At 38.5% G+C, this 21,121-nt stretch overlaps 1 protein-coding gene and 1 long non-coding RNA gene across 6 annotated transcripts in view; both read right to left on the bottom strand.

Moving 5' to 3' along the window:
- Window positions 1-1,059: 1,059 nt before the first annotated feature.
- Window positions 1,060-13,709, bottom strand: LOC135275899 (uncharacterized). Its single transcript, XR_010343491.1, has 3 exons — window positions 10,370-13,709; window positions 7,455-7,610; window positions 1,060-2,991 (listed from the first exon to the last, which is right to left on the bottom strand). It is a non-coding gene; the product is annotated as an uncharacterized LOC135275899 (long non-coding RNA).
- Window positions 13,710-14,236: 527 nt separating this feature from the next.
- GOLIM4 (golgi integral membrane protein 4) overlaps window positions 14,237-21,121 on the bottom strand; it is an 87,191-nt gene continuing 80,306 nt past the window's right edge. For all 5 annotated transcript variants that reach the window (XM_012470947.2, XM_012470944.2, XM_012470946.3 and 2 more), the window contains 2 exons: window positions 16,343-16,423; window positions 14,237-16,012 (listed from right to left, as the gene is read on the bottom strand). In XM_012470947.2, coding sequence (XP_012326370.2) covers window positions 15,863-16,012; window positions 16,343-16,423 — 231 coding nt within the window. In that variant the 3' untranslated portion in view covers window positions 14,237-15,862. The remainder of the gene's footprint in view (window positions 16,013-16,342; window positions 16,424-21,121) is intronic.

A 21,121-nucleotide genomic window follows, 5' to 3' on the forward strand; every position in this document is an offset into this window, starting at 1 on the left:
AGTGTCCCCCAAAATTTGAGTTCACCTAGACACTCAAAATATGATCTTATTCAGAAATAGGGTATCTGCTGATGTAATCAGTTAAGATGACATCATACTGGATTCAATTGGACCCTAAACCCAATGACCGCTTTGCTAATTATTAGCAGGCTCTGTACCAACACAGAGACACACAGACACACAGAGAGAACACCACATGATAACAGAGAGAGAGACTCAAGTGATTCAGCTGCAAGTCAATGAACATAGTATTGTCAGCAACTACCAGTGCCAGAAGAGAGGCATGGAACACATTCTTCCTTTGTTATACTTGAGTGAGTTTAAACAGAAGCGCTATGCGCTGAGTTTGTTCAGAGTTTATTTTTATGCTGGTGTTTGAGAGTTAGCTAGAGCTTAAACTTTTTGGCTAAGAACAAAGGGCGGTTTACATTTTTATACTAGTTTAGCAATTGGCGGGTTGGTATAACCCCACAACAAGGATCGGCTGAGTGGAACCCAATACTGCCCTAAGCTATATGAGGTTACCACGACATGCAGGTGGGGGCCCTCCCGGGCTCCACAGTTGTTTACTGTGAAGCCACAAATTGGAGATTTAAGGGCAGGCCCTTGGCCTCCTTGTTTACTTTACACACGCACACACACATTTATTTAGAGGCTAATACAGTTGTTATTAACTAAACTAATCCAGTGACCTGTGGTCCTGTTTTTTAGCATTTTGGATTTTGGACAGGATTAATGAAGGGGTGCCCTTGTTAGGGCGTGTTCCTTTTAGAAACTAGAAACTAGAAGCTAGGAACCAGAGTCAGATTTGATTCACTTTTCTGGCACCTGAGACAAAGGACTTGGGGCTAAATTTTGTGGGCGGTGGCAGTGGTCAGTCCGTTTCTCTCAGGAGATAGTGACCTATGGGGCCCTGGAAAGTTTTAGGGGGTGCGTCCCTATATTTTGCTGTTTGTCTGGGGAGGTCCGGAGCGAGCCCAGTCCATGCCCGGTGGCGATTATCTCGCTGGGGCCTCCAAATGTTACACCCCAGCGAGTTTAAACAGAAGCGCTAGGCACTGAGTTTGTTGAGAGTTTATTTTTATGCTGGTGTTTAAGAGTTAGTTAGAGCTTAAACCTCTCAGCCAAGAACAAAGGGCGGTCCACATTTTTATTCTAGTTTAGGGTTAGGGGGCAGTAAGCAGATTATTACAGAAGCAGAAGGAGCAGGTTAGGGGAGAAGGGGGGCTTAACAAAAAGTTTTACTTAAAATTGTTTTTTTAACTCAGGATGTAGGGTAGCAGTGTGGGGTAACAGTTACATAGTTACAGATACACGACGTGCAGGGCCAGTGGGCCCTGTTTCTTAGAAAATTGGTTACAAAGATGCCAGGTGTCTCAGACTGCAAGCTTTCAGAACAGAATGACTTACATTGCTCAGGGTGGGCAAACATAGCTCAGGGTGGGCAAGATGGAGTCGGCAGGATTGTTTAAAATGTATTTATTTATTTATTTATTTTTTTTTTGAGACGGAGTTTCGCTCTTGTTACCCAGGCTGGAGTGCAATGGCGCGATCTCGGCTCACTGCAACCTCCGCCTCCTGGGTTCAGGCAATTCTCCTGCCTCAGCCTCCCGAGTAGCTGGGATTACAGGCACGCACCACCATGCCCAGCTGATTTTTTGTATTTTTATTAGAGACGGGGTTTCACCATGTTGACCAGGATGGTCTCAATCTCTTGACCTCGTGATCCACCCGCCTCGGCCTCCCAAAGTGCTGGGATTACAGGCGTGAGCCACCGCGCCCGGCCCTAAAATGTATTTATTATAGCCAAGCTCAAGTTAGGGTATTTCACCTTCAGTCCTCCAAAAGGAATCAGCCTTGCCCACACATTGATTTCAGACTTCTAGTCTCCAAAACTGTAAGAGCATAAATTCTTCTTGTTTTAAGCTACCACATTTGTGATAAGTTGTTATGGCAGCCTTTGGAAACTAATGTAGACACTAATGTAAAATTCTGGTATTTGCTCATTGTTAGATAGAAATTTGCTCATACTTCAATTGCGTAGACATAAGCAAGAAAAAATAGTCTATAAATATTATTCTGTATTTTTATTTAAAAGATATATTTTTAAAATTATCTAAAATGATTGCTTTTCAAGGAAATATTTAAATATCTTCCCTAAGCTTTTAAATAAGCTTAATCTCCAACAGTTAATTATTGATGCTATATAGTAATATGAAAGTAGAGTTATATTTTCTCCATTAACATCTATTATGCTTTATTTCTATAATGTTTTAAGATTCTCGTATTGTACAATTAATTTCACAGAGCCCTTGGTAAAGGGCAATTCAAATCTACTCCCACTGTCTTTTCAAAACAGATAACCTTCCTTGCCTTCTTGGTTATTCATGCAGATAATACAATAGCTTTGGAAATAATTTCGAAAGCTGCATCTAAACCATTCATGAATTAAATGTGAATAATAAATTTGTCAACTATTTTTTAAGTTGACAAAAAATCACTAAAGTCAATTCTAATTATATGAAACCATTTTGTAATTGTGCAAAAATGGCTTAATAATTTGTTTTATTTGCTCACAGCAACTCTTCCTTTTTATTTCACCCTGAGAATGTTTACTTTGAAACAAGGACAAAAAATGTTATTCATATTTACATTTTGCTTTTGATGCCACTTGGTAACTGCATTAAATTCTGAAAATATAACTCAAAGATACTTTAAATAATGACAATGTTAATTGGAATCTAGAGTTATAAGTTATTTTTTAATTACAGCAATTTCTTGGTTTTCTAAGAAATACCACATAAGAGGCTAAGTGTATTTCCAAGCAACAGGAAAAAATATGTGATTTTCAGTTGCTTCAAAAGTAATATTTACCTTTGGAATTCTTTTTCCAAATTTTGCATTTGGGACTTACGTGTGTTTGAATCACTGGAAAAGCTTGCTTGCTCTTTGGTATCACTTACAGGTTTAAAGATACACAGGAACTGTATCCTTAGGGAAATAATATCAAAAAAGAAATGAGAGAAGAGTGTGAGTTGAAGGTGCTGACTAGTTCTTTAGTCATCAAAATATAAATGACAGTTCATAAATTTTTCATATATAAGGTAATGATATGATCATAGTTTCTAACCAGAAAAAAATGTACTTAAAGAGGCAGAATAAAATCTCATGATTCCTTTTCAAATCTCAGGCTGGGGAACACGCACAAGTAAATGTTATAGTCCCTCGTAATTCATCAGTTCTCCATATGGATGAGGCTACTCAGCTCAGTTGCTTTTCATTAAAACTGATCATATGTTCATCTCAGAGTCTCAGCTACACATTAAATTAATACTGTACTATGCAGTTTCCATTAGTAATGCCTATGGCATTCTTTAATGGCTATCGAACGTTCTATGCTATATGAGAAATTTCTCTCTATCATAGATATCATATAAAAATCAGTAGTAATATCAAGCCATAGAATGTTTGCTTTTCTAAGCTATCAAGAAACCTGAATTATAGTATTAAGATTCCTCCCAGAAGTCAGTCTCTGGCAGAATGTAGACTTTGTCTTATTATCCTTATGACATCAAATATTTTAAAAATAAATAAGGTCAGGAAAACCATGGGACATTGGCTGGTGATTAGTTGATCATCCACACTGAAGCTTGGCTCACAGCACCTCGACGTCGCCAGCCTGATAGTGCAAGGAGAATGAATGGCAGAGTGAGGAGCAAGGGAGCAAAGCCAGGCTTATCTACCTGTAGGTAGCACACATCAATTCAAGAGCTGAGCACAGACCCCAGGGAAATGCTAAGAGGGTTAAAGTGCATATATTCCTCTGTTTTATGTGCATACAAACAGGTATTTGTTAATGCAGCTGTTCTGGCCTCAAAAACCATGAATATTCCCAGGTGTGGGGCTAAAAGAGGAAAAAGCAGAGGAAAAGGATGGAATCGCAGTGTCTATTCTATTAACCTTGAATGTGCCTTCTTACAGCTCTGAGGAAATGGAAGCCAAGAGGCTATGAAGAAGGAGGACAGCCAAGACTCTGAGGGGCTGTTAATACCCACCCCAAAGTAGGAGTCCAGAATAAAGTTATGAAAGCATTTGAACAATCAGGGTCAGCAGTCTGTTGAGACGAAAATAAGTACAGTTTGCAAAAAATCATTATCTTTAAACTTTAATGCTAAATATTTTTATTACTTTACTCATAGCTAAGAGCAAACAGGGTTGGCAGGCTTTAGGCACATGGGTCTTCAATCCTCCGTCTTCATTCTCCCACCTGTAGGCAGCCAGCATCCTCTGGCTCTTTACCCAGAGGCACGCTAGCTCCAAGTCACAAAAGTTCAATGATATGCATTTTAGTTACCTGAGATTCTGTGGAGATCGATAACCTGCCTCACCCAGACAGCACAATATGTCAGTTTTTTCATCCCTGATTGAAGACTTCAGTCTTCAAGTCTTAGTGTTTAGTTTAGAAAATTTCAAATACTAGTAAGCTGGTTAGAAAAACAAACATGCGAACAAACAAACAATAAAAGCAAGAAAAACTGAACAGGGAAAAACAGGGCAGTGGGGAGAACAACTGGGGACCGCCTGCTATGGTTCATTGATTTATATAACAACCCTGTGAGCTATTGCACTGGCAAGGCTCAGGGAGGATGAGGAAGTGGTTCCCAGGACATTCAGACAAAGGTGCTTCCAACCCTGGCTATGGTACGGCCTAAGCAACTCTCCATAGAGACTGCATAACTGTTTCCTTAGCTAGGATAGTCATCTTATTTTCCTTAATGTAGTATTAATTTTCTGTTAGTTAAATCCATAAAAGTGAAACTTTCCTGCCTAACGTAAGGCTGTGGATGGTCAGGTCAGCTTGGATTATTAGTCAACCTTCTTTGGCCAGAGCAACTGTTCGATGTATTATTCTGCCTCCAGCCAGAGTGTCGAAATCACTGAAGATTAAAGAATGTTTACTGTGGTTGAGATCATTATATATTTCATATATTGAAAGCTCTGATATGTCCTAGCTACCACATGACATCATTCAATAAGAAAAGATGATAAATCCGGATTTAGTCTTCTGGCCTCCAACATAAGAAATAGTACAGAGCTTCCATGTCCAGTCTCTTTCTTAACTTAAATGTAGAGGAATAAAAGAAGAGGAACTTAGGAGTAAAGGGAGTCAGATGATCCAGTGGTTTCAGCAACAACCTGAACATTGCTGCAATTATTCTCATTTACAAGTGAGAAAGCAGAGGCACAGAAAGATCAAGAAGCTTTATTAACTTCTGGAAGCTAATGAATGGTATAGCCATGGGTTAAATTCCTATCTGTCTCCTTATGTCACAGAAGGGAGAAGAATAAATGCCTGGTTCTATTGTTCCAGAGTAGAACCTGGTTCTATCATTCCTGTCAATTGTAATTGGCTCATCATGAGGGCATCATGATATCATGATCAACACTCCACTGAAATACAATAAAATAGAAAAGTCCTGTGTATGTTTCTTGAAAATACAACATGTACATATATATTCATATACATTGTTTCATGATACATTTATTTCTTCCTATGGTCTTACTTAGAAATGAAACTAACTGCCAAGCAGCTCTCCTATTGGGATTCTTCATTATTTTATAAAAGCCAGAGTTAACCGGTTTAAGGAACATGATTTTAAGAGAGAGCAATTACACTAGTAGTTTTTCCCTAAGAGCAGGAGTTAATAAAACTATTGACTCATGCAATTTCCCACTGTAATATTCTGAAATTCTTCAGTGTGAATCTGTGAGAGATAACTATATCTTACTTTTATATAGCATTTGTAATTATAAAAAAACTATTTCACCATAGACAATGTGGTGTGCCTACAAACAAGGGTATGGGCATATGTGTGGTTAGTGGTTAGAGAATAGTCAACTTAGGAGGTTAATATTGGCAGTGCCCTAATTATGAACACACACCCCAGCAATGGTTGAACAGCTCTTAGAAGAATCTAATACAGTGACTCAATCCTGGCTCTACATTAAGATCATCAGAGGACTTTCAAAAATATTTAGCAGTTACACTATTTTATTTTTAAATTTTCATATAATAAAATCAATATTTTATTTTGTTGTACCATGCAATGCTTTAGTTATACAGTATATTTTGTTGCACAGTATATTTTATTTCTTTTGTTATGCAGTTCAATGAGTTTTAATACATGTGCAGATTTATATTACCAATCCTAACACAGTTTTACCACCCCAAATTCCCATATGTGTTTTACCCCTTCAGAGTCACAATCTTCCTATAACTATTACCTGTATCAATCATAATTGGTTGAGAAGCTTTTTAAAAACACTAATGTCGAGCTCTGCTTTCAGAGCTTCTGATTTAATTAGACTGGGATGGGGTCTGGGGGTCTTTTTGAAAAGGGTAGTATGCAGCCAGGGTTGAGAAACTGGTGCTCTCATCAAAGTCCACATTCTGAAGTTTGCTACCACAAATTCTTCCACTATCTTTATCCAAATCAGTGTTAAGTGTTTCATTGGCCAGCATTATGGATATTACAGACTTCTTTTCATTAGGGAAATAGTGTTCAAAATATGTGACTGAGTTGTAGGAAGTATGGTACAGGCACCTTTACCCTCTCACAAAGAGGTATGAGGCTCTGATAAGTCCAACACCCATTTCAGAAGAACATAAGCCTCTTAAGGGAAGGCTTGGGCACAGGATGTAACTAGAGGTTTAACAGAATTCCGTTCCTGAAATATTATAGGATTTGTCCTGAGCAAATCCTTCATGCTTCATGCCTATCTAGAATGCCTAAAAAGATTGGGAACTATAATTTCATTGGGACTTCAGAAAAGTATAGATGTCTGTTTCAACTTGCCTGTAAATATTTGCTTTGCAGATTTGTTCTGAGGCTTGCTTTCATTGTAATTTGCCATCTGGTAGAGAAATGTTGAGGTGGGAAGGTTACTCTTTCCAACTTCTAACTTAGAAAGCAGTAGTTCTCAATCTTGGCTGCACATTAAAATCACCTAGGGAAATTTAAAAATCCTGATGATCAGACTGCAATGCAGAGCAATTAATTCAGAGTCTCTGGGAATGGGATCCAGGCATCATTATTTTAAAACTCTCCAGGTTGGTAGCCAAGGTTGAAAGGTTACTAGTATCTGCCAAATATGATCTAATAATTTTGAACATACAAATCGGCTGAAATTTATTCAGCTCATTAAGCTGAATTCCATTTTGCCTCACCAACACATCTAAACCTGTCTTCCGGCAGAGCAGCTGGCTAGCCGCCCAGTAACACCATGCAGCTGCAGATCATCTTCACCACTGACCTCTCCCTTTTTGAGTCATAAACTCTGCCTAGAAGATGTATTAGTTATCTAGTGTTGTGTAACCAATTACTCTCAAACCTAAAAGAATAAACATTTATTTTCACATAGTTCGTGTGGGCCAGAAGTCTAAGATAACTTACTTGGATGGTTCTGTCTCAGAGTTTCTAAAGAGGGTGCAGTCATGTTGCAATCATCTGAAGGCTTGACTGGGGTTGGAGGATCTGCTCCACGCTCACTCGTGGCTGTTGGCAGGAGGCCTCAGTTCCTCACAGGCTGTTGACCAAAGGCCTCAATTCCTGGAAGCATGAATGAGGGTCACATTACAAGGCTGTTTAAATAGCCTTATGACATGGTAGCTGGCTTCCTTCAGAGTCAGTGATCCAAGAGAGGTAACATGGAGAAATGAAATTTACTTTTATGGCTTAATCTCTGAGTCACACATGGTCACTTTCCTTCAATTTTATTTGTTTGAAGCCAGAAACTAAGTCTAGCCTACACTCAAAAGAAAGGGAACTAGGCTCTCTCTAACTCTTGAAGAGAAGACTATCAAAGATTTTGTGAACACATTTTAAAACCATTACAGAAGATAATTGACCAGGTTAAGGGAATATAAAATGTATTTTGACAGTCTTTATGAAATAGAGTCAAATTCTACTAGGGTATATAAACTTAACAGGAATTAGATACCCACAGAACCCAAAACACTCACAGCTGAGATCACAAATTTGAATTTACTGAATTAATACACAGCTATTGTAATTGGTATCCATACTTTAAATCTTGAAAGAAGAGAGGATACATCAGTTCAAAAGATGTCATCTCATCTTGTACAAGCCCATGTTCCAGTAAACCAGTTCTTTAAAAGATATGTACTTTATGGAACAGGCTATGTATGTGTTAATAGCAGAGAAACAGAAATGACACTTAATTTCAAGCTCCATTAGTAACATACAGGGAATGGGGAGAACAAGGTCGGCCAAGATGGTAAAGGATGAAAGAATTTCATTTCCAATTACTTAAAATAGTGTACAAATGTAGCAAGTAAGATAATGTTGAGTGCTTGCCAATTTAAAATAGAAGGGATTATAAGAAAGAACCAGAAAGCTTTAACAGTTGATGATCTTAAAATCTTCTATTTTCTATGGAAATAATTGTTTTTATAATAAATATTTGGATCATATAGACCATAACAAATATTTGGATCATACAGACCAGGTGTTTACAGTCTGGAGGCCAAATCTGACCTGTTTTGTTTATGTAAATAAAGTTTTATTGGAAGACAGCCACGCTCATTCCTGTGTGTATTGTTTCTGATTGCTTTCACAGTACAAAGACAGAACTGAGTAATTTCAAAAAAGGCTTTATGGCCTGAAAACACTAAGAGATTTACCGTCTGCCTTTTACAGAAAAAGTTTGCCAATTTTTGATGTAGTTGAAAGACTGGGGAAAGAAGAGTAAGCGTAACTTTATAATGACAATCCTTAAGCTTTTATCCCAGATCCTCTGGGCCTCAAAGACAGATCCAAGAAGAAAAGAGATTGTTTTGTTTTTTAAAAACCATGTCATTATCTGTTAAAACTTACTACATTTGGGGCAAAAGGACTAAAAGTTAATCCAAACACTAATACTGGTCTGCTTCGTAAGATATGTAATGCTGATGTATGTCAGTTTTCTTCAGTTTGGTCAGTTTAGGGTCCTCAAACTAGTTAATTCATAAAGGAGAGGGAGATTCATCACTACATAAAATCAAAGGAAGGCAGAACAAGGGAATCTGAACACTATTTACTTTCTTTGTGCCTTTCTCTGACCCCCTCCTTTTCCTGCCTTTTCCTGCCTCCTTCTCACCTCCATTCCTGTTTCTTTCTGCCTTTTCCCGCCTCCTCCTCACCTCCATTCTGTTCTTTCTGCCTTTTCCTGCCTCCTCCTCACCTCCATTCCTGTTTCTTTCTGTCTTTTCCCGCCTCCTCCTCACCTCCATTCTGTTTCTTTCTGCCTTTTCCCGCCTCCTCCTCACCTCCATTCCTGTTTCTTTCTGTCTTTTCCCGCCTCCTCCTCACCTCCATTCTGTTTCTTTCTGCCTTTTCCCGCCTCCTTCTCACCTCCATTCCTGTTTCTTTCTGTCTTTTCCCGCCTCCTCCTCACCTCCATTCTGTTTCTTTCTGCCTTTTCCCGCCTCCTCCTCACCTCCATTCTGTTTCTTTCTGCCTTTTCCCGCCTCCTCCTCACCTCCATTCTGTTTCTTTCTGCCTTTTCCCGCCTCCTCCTCACCTCCATTCTGTTTCTTTCTGCCTTTTCCCGCCTCCTCCTCACCTCCATTCCTGTTTCTGCCTTTTCCCGCCTCCTCCTCACCTCCATTCCTGTTTCTTTCTGTCTTTTCCCGCCTCCTCCTCACCTCCATTCTGTTTCTTTCTGCCTTTTCCCGCCTCCTCCTCACCTCCATTCCTGTTTCTTTCTGCCTTTTCCCGCCTCCTCCTCACCTCCATTCCTGTTTCTTTCTGTCTTTTCCCACCTCCTCCTCACCTCCATTCTGTTTCTTTCTGCCTTTTCCCGCCTCCTCCTCACCTCCATTCCTGTTTCTTTCTGCCTTTTCCCGCCTCCTCCTCACCTCCATTCTGTTCTTTCTGCCTTTTCCCGCCTCCTCCTCACCTCCATTCCTGTTTCTGTCTTTTCCCGCCTCCTCCTCACCTCCATTCTCTTTCTGCCTTTTCCCGCCTCCTCCTCACCTCCATTCTGTTTTTCTGCCTTTTCCAGCCTCCTTCTCACCTCCATTCCTGTTTCTTTCTGTCTTTTCCCGCCTCCTCCTCACCTCCATTCCTGTTTCTTTCTGCCTTTTCCCGCCTCCTCACCTCCATTCCTGTTTCTTTCTGCCTTTTCCCGCCTCCTCCTCACCTCCATTCTGTTTCTGCCTTTTCCCGCCTCCTCCTCACCTCCATTCTGTTTCTTTCTGCCTTTTCCCGCCTCCTCCTCACCTCCATTCCTGTTTCTTTCTGTCTTTTCCCGCCTCCTCCTCACCTCCATTCCTGTTTCTTTCTGCCTTTTCCCGCCTCCTCCTCACCTCCATTCCTGTTTCTTTGTCGGTGCTGGCATCATTCTTTCCTGCTGCAACTCGCTTTTCTCCATGTGGTAAGGACTATGACTCCTGCGGTCTCCTGCTGTATGTGTTTGACACCGTCACCATAGCAGCTAGTGCATTTCTTTTATTCAGCCTCAGTGTAGAAATCTCAGACAGAGATTGAAGGGCTACTTTGGGACATGCTTGTTTTCCTCCATCAATCAGTATGGCCTAGAAGATAGGATAGGAAAGATTGATCCAGCTCAGGTTTCGGCCCACTCCTGTGGTTACAGGACCCGCTACAAACGAGGGGCAGAATCGTGATAGTGTGGAGACAAAAGGCCAACCCGTGGACGAGCACATATCCTATTCAACCATAATAACTGGTCCTCCCATAACAGTCACAAGACCCAAGGAACATGTCTCAGAATATAGCATCTATTCCTCAGCTTAGGCAGGTCTCTTAGCAATCATAATTAATTACTAAATATATTCTAATCTAAAAAATCTCTCTAGCTTTCACAGAGTCATTCACCTGTCTCTCAAGAAAGTCTTTATTCTTTATGCGACAATTGATGCTTCAAAGAAGACAGACATACAATGTTATTTCTTCCTTTGACTATCACTTTCTTAGATCAAGTAATTCCAACTTCTTGGGTTTTTTTTTCCAGAGTCCATGGCTGAGACTTCATTCATCTTTCAACCCTTTTAGTACTTGTTATTGCAGAATTTAATGTACACCTTCTTAATATATGACACTCAGAATGTTATGATGGACAATGATCCAAACCGTTCTTGATATTTTTTAAATTAACAGTGGAATCAGATTGAGCCGGGAAGAATTCCTAGCTCTGCCATTTGTTAATATTTGTCGTATGGTCTTGAACTAATCAAAACTTCCTTTTTACAGATGAGGATGCTATCAATTTAAAAAATATTTATTGAAAATCTACTATATGCCTCGGGATACAATAATGACAAGAGAAACATGGTCTCTACTCTCTGAACATACATGTCAAGGAGAGTATAGACAAATGTATAGACACTTCCACACACTGGGATATGATATGGATAACATGAGTGGTATAGAACAGAAGGATATGCATCCCAGACTTAGGAGGCAGAGGAGTGGGAGATAGACTCCTCCCAGAGGAATTGGTGTCTAAGGTGAATGAGACCGAAAGCAACCAGTCAAAGGAGAGGAGAGCAAATAAGGGTTGAACAGTGTTTCTGGGGAGAACAGGTGGCAAATATACCATGATATGAGAGCATGATGATTTAAAGGAATTGAATGTAATTCAGGTATTAGTTAAAAATCTTCAGGTGGCAAGTGACGGAAATGCAAGTAGGTCAAATGAAAAAGTAGATTTTATTAGATCATTAGCCTATAGAGAAACTTGACTGGCATCAAAAATGGCAAGATATAAGAACTGGAAAAAAAATGCCACAAATCTTTCTCTCTGCCTCTGACTTTTGCACGTCTTTATAGGTTAAATTTCTTGTCTACTTTTATAGACTATTTTTTTCCACACAACCAAGTAAATGAACACCAGAATCCCTGAATTCATGACACAGTAGTTTCACCATTGGGAGAGAAACAAGAGGTGCTATTTTCTATTTGCCACAGCCTGCAAAAATGCCAGTGATCGTGCAGAGTATGAGATTTTATCCACCTTACAGCTCCCATGTTTACCTGCTACAGTTTCATGGACGTTGGCGGAAGGAACTACACTGCTGGGTCAGAGACAAAGGACTCCATTTCTCATGATCCAGCAGCAGTCATGAGCTTCATGTTCACGTCAGTTCCCCTTAGTCTCCAAGTGTCACGCGGTCAGTGTGGAGCAGCCCAAGTGGGTGTTGTACACACCTGGGCTTGTCATAGCTGAGGATCCCTGGTCTTAGGAAACCCTCATCTTACAAAGAAGCTGCTGCAAAACCTGTCTACACTTTTCCCAAAGGAAGACATCATCTTTATTATTCAAGTCAAGAAACAAATCTGCCCTCTAACCCAGAAGGAGATACTGTCTCTAGCTTCCAAGGCTTTTTACTATGCACATAATGCAGTCTGGGATAAAAGCTGTCACAAGCTATGTAGGGATTGCCTTCCAGGGAAGGAATCGAATTGATGTCTTTTAGGTCAAGTGCCTGTCCCGTATCAAGCACTTTGTCCAAGGAGATGGGATAGTATTACCAGCTCTGCAAAAGGAAATTTTCCATCCACACATGGGTTAAGGTTGGACACCAAGACATTAGAAATGTGCTTGACAAAGATGAATCATAGTTACTATGATTCAGTATTAGAAGAGATCAAGATGGAGCCAGATCATCAAGAATTATGTAGGCTATGTTAATTAGTTTAGATTTTTTTTTCCTATGACGAATAGCAATTTGTTAAATTATTAATGGGGTAGTTGTGATATCCTCAGAAAAATCACACTGCTAACAGATTTTAGAGCTTGGCAGTTGAGAGTAAATGAAGAAATGAGTTAGGGAAGAATTCTATTAGTCCATGTAAAAGATAACAGGGGTCTGAACCAGAATAGTGAGTACAGAGAGAAGGGGGCAAAGCTGGGGATATTTTGGTAGCAGGCAAAGGAGAAAAGACAGAATCAAAGACAAACTTCATGGTTTTTGTTTTGGGAACATCATGAATTGAGACACAAAGCCTAGAAAGGGAAGCGGGTTTTAAGAAGGCAAATTCAGTTTTGAAACTTATAAATTTTACATAGGATGGGACACAGAAGGCTAGGCAGAGGAAATGGATTCAAGACATTCGTATAACACATGGATAAGAAGAGTATTAAACAGAAAAAATACCTCTAGTAAAAACCTGAGGAACACTAATATTGAAAGAGCAGGCATAAGAGAACCTGTAAAAAAGATTGAGAATGTAGTCAGTATGCTAGGAAACAAAACTAGGAAAAGACAGTACAACAGAAGCCACAGAAGGTGATTCAGAAAGAGAATTAACTCACTCTTTTTAATGGCTGTGTAAGATGCCATAGTATAGATGTCCCACAATCTAACAGAACTAAAAACAAAGCTAAGCACTCAAAGCAGTTAAATATTAAGTGCTTTGGAAGACAAAGTTCTTCAGTTGTGAGAAGGGAATTCCATCAACTTTATAGGAATACTGTGGGGATTAAAGTGGATCCTATTCACATACTTCTTACACTATGAAGGCATTCAGTACATGCCAATAGTTTTCCTCTGTAAAAGTCAGTCACTGGCATATGTGGCTAAGATTATGCTCTTACTCCTAGATCTCTTCCAAATCACTCTTGCGAATAACCAGTCATTGAATCTGTACTAGTTTTTCTGTGCCCCGTTACACTCATTGCTAATAAACGTGCCCTCCCCCTACAATTGCCCCCGTCTACCCCAGCTATATTCCTGGTACCAAATCCTTTGATTTATTGGTTGCACCGAAGTCACAGACTAACTGGCAGGATAAATACAGGTGACATTTTATTTCTTGTCACCTCATTAATGCAGATCAGCTCAGGCTGATTAGTTCTCCTCTAGACATTAGAATGGTCCTATAACTTGGTGCTATACAGAGAGTAGAACAATTTGTGACTGTTGCTTTCCTAGTGGGATTTAATAGGTTTTCTTTTATTTTTTGTGTGGGCATGCACTCGCATACTTTCTACCCTCAGAACTAACTCAAATAAAATAAACATCTTCAGCTCTTTGGAAAAAGGGGGGAAAATCACATGCCAGTCCAAGTAGAGAAAGATGCAGAAAATAGGAGCGGTGGGAAAAGGCATTTTATAATTCATTAATTTATGTTGGTATCTCTTAAAATTTTTCTTTTCATGAAAAAGAACTGAATATTAGAAGGTCATAAACTAGTAAGAAACTACATAGTTTAAAAGGTCTGCCACTTTGTTTTAGCTTTATTGACTGTTACCAACTTTCAGTATGGTTCAAATAATTAAATACTGCAACTGGGACATTAAAAATACAAGCTAATTTACCAAAATAATTTGTATTCTGAATATTATGTACAATATTATACATTTTACATTACATAATGGATTTTTATACATAAAGGTAAGATTTCTGATTATTGGAAATCCAAAGTACATTTGAACAAAATATTCCTATGCATACCTACACAATCACTCAACTGGAACAACCAAAACCTTCTATGAGTGTGGTTATTAAAAAATAAAATTACCTTCATATAATAATGATAGAAAATGAAATTTGTTTTTATTAATTTGAGTATTAATACAAAACCACACACATATGAATCATATAACCTAGTGCTATAAATTTAAAAATCTTTATGCTTGCAACTGAAATGTCTCTATTCCAAGGGAAGCTTCTGATTTTTAATTTTCTTATTTTAAGGAATCTATTATATTCACAACCATTAAAATGCCTTACACACAGGCAAAAAGCAGACCCAAAAAGCAGACCCAGCAAACAAAAAAATCATGAGGGTCTATCATATCACCATGTATGTTTCACTGTATAGTTTTGAAAAATAATCCTATTTGCAGTTTGGTATGTCTTCATAATCATACTTACTATCAAAGTGATTGCATATTGAGGCACAGAGCTTAAAGAGGAAATATATATTACTTGTAGAGAACTAGACACTGAAACAATTATCAATTAGTGGCTTCAGAAAAAAGAAAACATTGAGAATGGGTGCTCACTTAGAAAACAACACACATAAACACTCATTTGTTTTTAAACAAGTCACTAGTCCCTCAAAAAGGTTAATATGTTGATGTGTCCATACCTTCCTTATTTGAACACAACAATATCTGATTAAGACCAGGATCCTGCCATATGAGTTTTAATACTCTCTCATTTTAAAATTCAATTCTCTTTAGCAGAACAGCTATGATTTTAAAGCAATGACAAACGTTTTTTAAATCGATCAGAAAAGTCTGAAAAACAATGTCTTTACAACAAAAATGGCTTTCCTATTGTATGTCACTCTGTACATACATCTCAATCCAGAGATACACAGACTGGTGAAAATTCCATCAGAACTATACATAAAGACATCAGAAGGGCAGCAATTAGTAAACTGGCCATTCTCTTTAAAGTTTGCATGGCATTTTGCAGTACTCCCTGTTCTAAGTACTCCCTGTTCTTAAATCCTGTATTTTATCAAAGGCAAACAAGGGACACCTGAAAAGTAGAAGCCAGAAGGGTAACAAGCTGAAACATATACAAAATCAATGACCTTTCTGACTTCATGTAATCTGTTAAAAAAATTCGGACTTGGGGGCCCAGGTTTACTTTATTGTTTTTCTTCTTTTTCATGTCTAGCTTGAGTATAAAAGAAGCTCTAGACCTACATTATCAAAATATATTCATATAAATGTATGAGCATTTCTAATACAAAAGTTTTAAAAAAGTCTAAGTTCTTAATTTTTGTAATTAAATATCCTAGAGTTCAGTAGGCAGATTTATGTTTGAGCAGCTTGAAAAGAATCCGTTGGCTGAGTATCGTCTCGAAATTGGGCACAGCTACATTTCAGCTCTTCGATGTGGTTTCTCAGCAACCGCGGCCCCGTCCTCTTCCTCCTCTTCCTCCTCCTCATAGTGCTCCTCTCGGCCCTTGGGGTGGTTGTCATCTCGAACTTCTTGCTCTTCTCCATCATTGTTTCTATCTTCGGCCTTAAAATTAAAAAAAAAAAAGGAAAAGAAAAACTAAGAGATATAGAGCTAGTGATAAATAATTCCCTCTAAAAACAGGATGAAAAGTTATTCATTTTTAGAGGGAAAAAAAGGAAGAAAAATGATATATGTAAGCACCAGTGCCGCTGTCTCTCCTACTTTTCGTGTTGTCACAACTTTTCCTGATTCCAGGTGGGCCTGTTAAATTCCGTGGTAACTCAGAGGTACCATTAGCCACTGGTACCTATCCCAAATCTATGTATCTCCCCTATACACATGCACACTTGCAGACACCCAAGTGCTCGACAGAAACATGTATCTGAGACATACATTTTCATCATTTTCACCATAGGTCTCTTCAGCATTATGTTCCAGTTCTCTTTTTTTCTCTTCAGTCAAATCTTCCTGAACCTAAAACAAACCACAGATATCATTTAAACACTCGCAATAATATATTTTCACACTTTTATCATTCAAACACTTGCAATAATATAATATGTCAAGGATTTATCTAACTGGTATGAGGAAATGTATAATATACCTATTACAAGAATCAATGTAAGTGACTCTGAATGCAGGACTTTTGTGCTTGAATTTCTGACTTATTTGAATAATGGTTAAAATTCCAAATATAAAACACCTGAAGAAATTCAGCTTATAAAATCAAACATTCTGGCCAGGCGTGGTGGCTCACAACTGTAACCCCAGCATTTTGGGGTACTGAGGCAAGAGGATCACTTGAGCCCAGGAGTCTGAGTCCTGGGAAACAAGTGAGACCCTGTCTCTACAAAAAAACTTTTATAAAATTAGCTGGGCACACTGTGCACACCTGTAGTCTCAGTTACTTGGGAGGCTGAAGCAGAGGATCACTTGAACTCTGGAAGTCAAAGCTTCAGTAAGCCGGGTTTGTGCCACCGCACAACAGCTTCGGTGACACAACAAGACCCTGCCTCCCCAAAAATAAAATAATAAAACTAAAATTCCCATTTTTCCATATGTGAGAACTGTAGAAATTTGAACTCTATGACACAGTGTAAATTCTACGGAGGCAGGAAGTGCCTCTTATTTAAGCCACTATCTAGATCAAGCTTGTCCAACCTGCGGCCTCTGTGATTCCTCTGTAAAGGCACAAAGAATAGATACCACTGCCTATATACAATGTAGATGAAATTTTATGTATCTATTCTATACTTAAGAATAAATTTCTGTGGCTAAAATATCTAGAAAATAGAATAAAATCATTTCAATTTCTTTATGAAGTAGTCTATTGAACTGCCTCAAAAATTCCTCTCTTTAGTGTTCTAATACAACCTGTTTTCCTTTATGTGCACTATTATTATGGTTTAAATGATACCAATATTTATCTCAAAATGTAAACTGAAGCAAGCACTCAAATATTTGTGCCAAATAATCTCTACGTAATGGTCATATCTAGCAGAAATATAGAGTAAGACTTTTTTTTAACTTGTTAACTATTTTGAAAACCATACACAGGCCAAAATGTTTAAGTCACTTGAATACATTTCAAAAAAAACCTGCTGAACATCAGTTCAGTATAATGTAGTCTCCTGATACCAAAGAAAGCCTAATCTCTTCCAGGAGCGGAGCAAAGTAAGTCCCCTTGAATAACACAAAAATCACATATTTTGGCGGAGGGAGTCGGGGAGACTGTTGAAAAATCTGAGAAATGAAAAAAGGAAGAAAAGTACACAGCTACTATAATTCAGGAGAAACAAATTACGTGCTGCCTAAAGGTGTGCAGCCCAGGTGAGACAAGAATGAACTGCAGCCTCCCAGAAGAGCTTTGGACAAAACTTGGCCTATCAAGAGCCTACAAAGGTGACTTGTGAAAGATACCCGGGGCTAGCCAAACATTTGTGAATCTCCTCTAACCAGTCCAATGCCAGTTTGACCTACAGCCCCTAAACTAACCTGGCACCAAATAAATACATTTTGAGGACAAAGCATTGAGTATCCGCTGTATTCATATTTCCTGGTGGAATGAGCTAAAGACACCAATCTTGTCTCACTTTACCATTCTATAGTGGCCCATAACATCTCCTCTGCCCAGAGTCATAGAACCTCATAGTAACATTCCACAGGACACTGGGATGAAAACAATGAAGCACTTATTTCAGGCTGTCTTAAGGTCTGCCTAACTGAAACATCATTAAATTGCTGAAGTGTCCCTGTCAATTTTGATTAACAAAGACATGTCTTTTACAGCCTTAATAATGAAAATATATCATTTATAAACATTAAAATGTTGTAGTTGACTGGAGAGAAAACAGTCTTGAGTTTATGCTGTATGGTAAGAAGAATATCTAAATCAGGGATCAGCAACCTTTTTCTGTGAAGGGCCAGATAGGAAATATTTAGGCTTTCTTAGCCATAAGGTCTCTCTCTCACAACAATACAACTTGACCACTCTTTGCAGTGCACACACACACAAAAACAAACTACAGTCAATATGTAAACAAGGAGGCATGTTTGTGTTCCAATAAAACTTTACTTGGCCAGGCGCGGTTGCTCATACCTCTAATCTCAGCACTTTGGGAGGCTGCAGTGGGCGGATCATAGGGTCAGGAGTTCAAGACTAGCCTGGCCAACGTGGTGAAACCCCTAGGGAGTTAGTGATAAATAATTCCCTCTAAAAACAGGATGAAAAGTTATTCATTTTTACTAAAAATACAAAATTTAGCTAAAAGTTTTATACTAAAAATACGAAAATTAGCCTGGCATGGTGGCAGGCACCTATATTCCCAGCTACTCAGGAGGCTAAGGCAGGAGAATTGCTTGAACCCAAGACGCAGAAGTTCCAGTGAGCTGAGATCACATCACTGCACTTCAGTCTGGGTGACAGAGCAAGACTACATCTCAGAACAACAACAATCACCACCACCACCACCATAACAAAAACTTTACTTATGAACGAGGCTGCAGCCTATAGTTTGCCAACTCCTATCATATACTATGGAGTCAGAAAGATCTGGACTAAAGCCTTGGCTCTGAAACTTTTCTGACTGTATAAATCAGAAGGTCAACTGTTTTGGTAATGAAAATCTTCAAGCACATGCAAACAAAGAAATCATTCAATAAACCCCTTATAGCTACCACCAGTGTTCAAAAGCTATCTCAATGTTGCCACAGCTACATCATTCGTCATTTTTCCATTTTTTAGTAAATTATTCTTAAAAATTCTAGATATCATGTAATTACACCTTCACATATCACAGTATATACATATATAAAAACAATAAACAACTTATATAATCATAATATGGTTCTCACACCTGATAAAATAATTCCATAGCAGCATCTGATGTCTTGTCCATACTTACATTTTTATGATTGTCTCAATGTCTTTTTACAGTTGGTTGGTTCTAATCATGATTTTAAGGAAGAGCACACATAACATGGGATTCACTTCTCTCTTTTTTCCCTACTGCTATGGATTTGCTGTCCTGTAAAATGACCCACATCCTGGATTTATTTGCTTCTTTATATCACTTAACTCATTTCTCTAGTTTCAACATTTCCTATACATGTACTTTTAACATAAAAGTCTGAATAAACTCAGGTTCAGTTTAAAAAACAAGGGTATTTTAGAGGCGATGGTGTATGTTTCATATTTTTTATCATATCAGGAGGCACGTACAATCGTTTGTCCCACTTTTAGTGCAGCTACAGTTGGTCAGTGAGCTCAGGCAGGGACAGCCTGATCCCTTCATGGTAAAGTTCCCTGACCTCTGTTCATCTAGTGACATCATTCACTGATGACTGTTGCTTAGATCAATTGCTTCAATTAGGGGTTACAAAAAACGGTTACTTTCTATTTCTATCATTCTGTCTATATTCACTAATTTCTATAAAGAACTTCTCCGTATCAACTATATAGTTACTGTGCATGGTACACTTAATTATGGTAGCCTTTAAAATCAGACCTAGGTAGCTGTAATCATGTTTCTAACAATCAATAAAAGCTAAGCGACCTTCAAATTTTTTAACTAACCCCTCTGAAGCCCAAATTTCTTATATGTAAAATAAAAGCATTGGATAAAAATCAATGATCCTTAATTTCTTGTATGTATGTGTGGTTGGGGAGTCATGAACCCTTTTAAGACTTTGGTTAGAAAGTCTTTAGCAAAGGGACACATGTACACAGATAGGAGTTTCAGACTTCCCAGATGCCATCTACAACTGTCTGCCCTAGGACTATTTCTCTAAACAGTATAATACTGAGCTGTCAGAATCAGCAGGTGGTGGGTGGGTGAAGGGGCACTTATGAAGAATGCTGATTCCTAGGTTCCAGAACAGATAAGATCAAAATCTCAAGGGTAAGTGTCTGGTCCAGAAATCTGTATATGCCACAAACTCTTCAAGGTGATCCTTATTCACAGCAAAGACAAAGAACTATTTCCTTGAATAACAATGGATGCTGGGTTATATCACTAGTCTCTGGAGATGTGCTATAGAAAATGTAGCTTGTTTACCAGTTGTCAATTTAATCTCATTTAGACACCACTGATTTGAACTACTCTTTAGGGAACCCACAAGTGAAAATTTTCTAATTTTCCAGACATAAAGAAAACAGACTCTTAGTTAGAGACACATTATTATTCTAGTAATATATTATTGATGTTTGGGGCAAAAGCAATGCAAACTCATCTTAAAGGCTGTAATGCTGGCCAGGTGCAGTGGTACATGCCTGTAATCCCAGCACTTTGGGAGGCCGAGGCAGGTGGATCACCTGAGATCAGGAGTTCAAAACCAGCCTTACCAACATGGAAAAACCCCATCTCTACTAAAAATACAAAAATTAGCCAGGCATGGTGGCGCATGCCTGTAATCCCAGCTACTCAGGAGGCTGAGGTAGGAGAATCACTTGAACCTGGGAAGCAGAAGTTGTAGCGATTGGACATCACACCATTGCACTCCAGCCTGGGCAACAAGAGTGAAACTCTGTCTCAGAAAAAAACAAGGTAGTAATGTCTTTAATGCTCTTTGGTAATGAAACGGAATAAAATGATATAGAGGTTCTAACTGATCTTTAAAATATGCTGAGAATAAATAACAACCAGAAGCCAATTGTTATTATTTTATAATGTA

The sequence above is a fragment of the Aotus nancymaae genome, unplaced genomic scaffold, assembly GCF_030222135.1.
Source record: "Aotus nancymaae isolate 86718 unplaced genomic scaffold, 86718_ANA_hifiasm-v0.15.2.pri h1tg000019l, whole genome shotgun sequence".
Lineage (NCBI taxonomy): Eukaryota > Metazoa > Chordata > Mammalia > Primates > Aotidae > Aotus > Aotus nancymaae.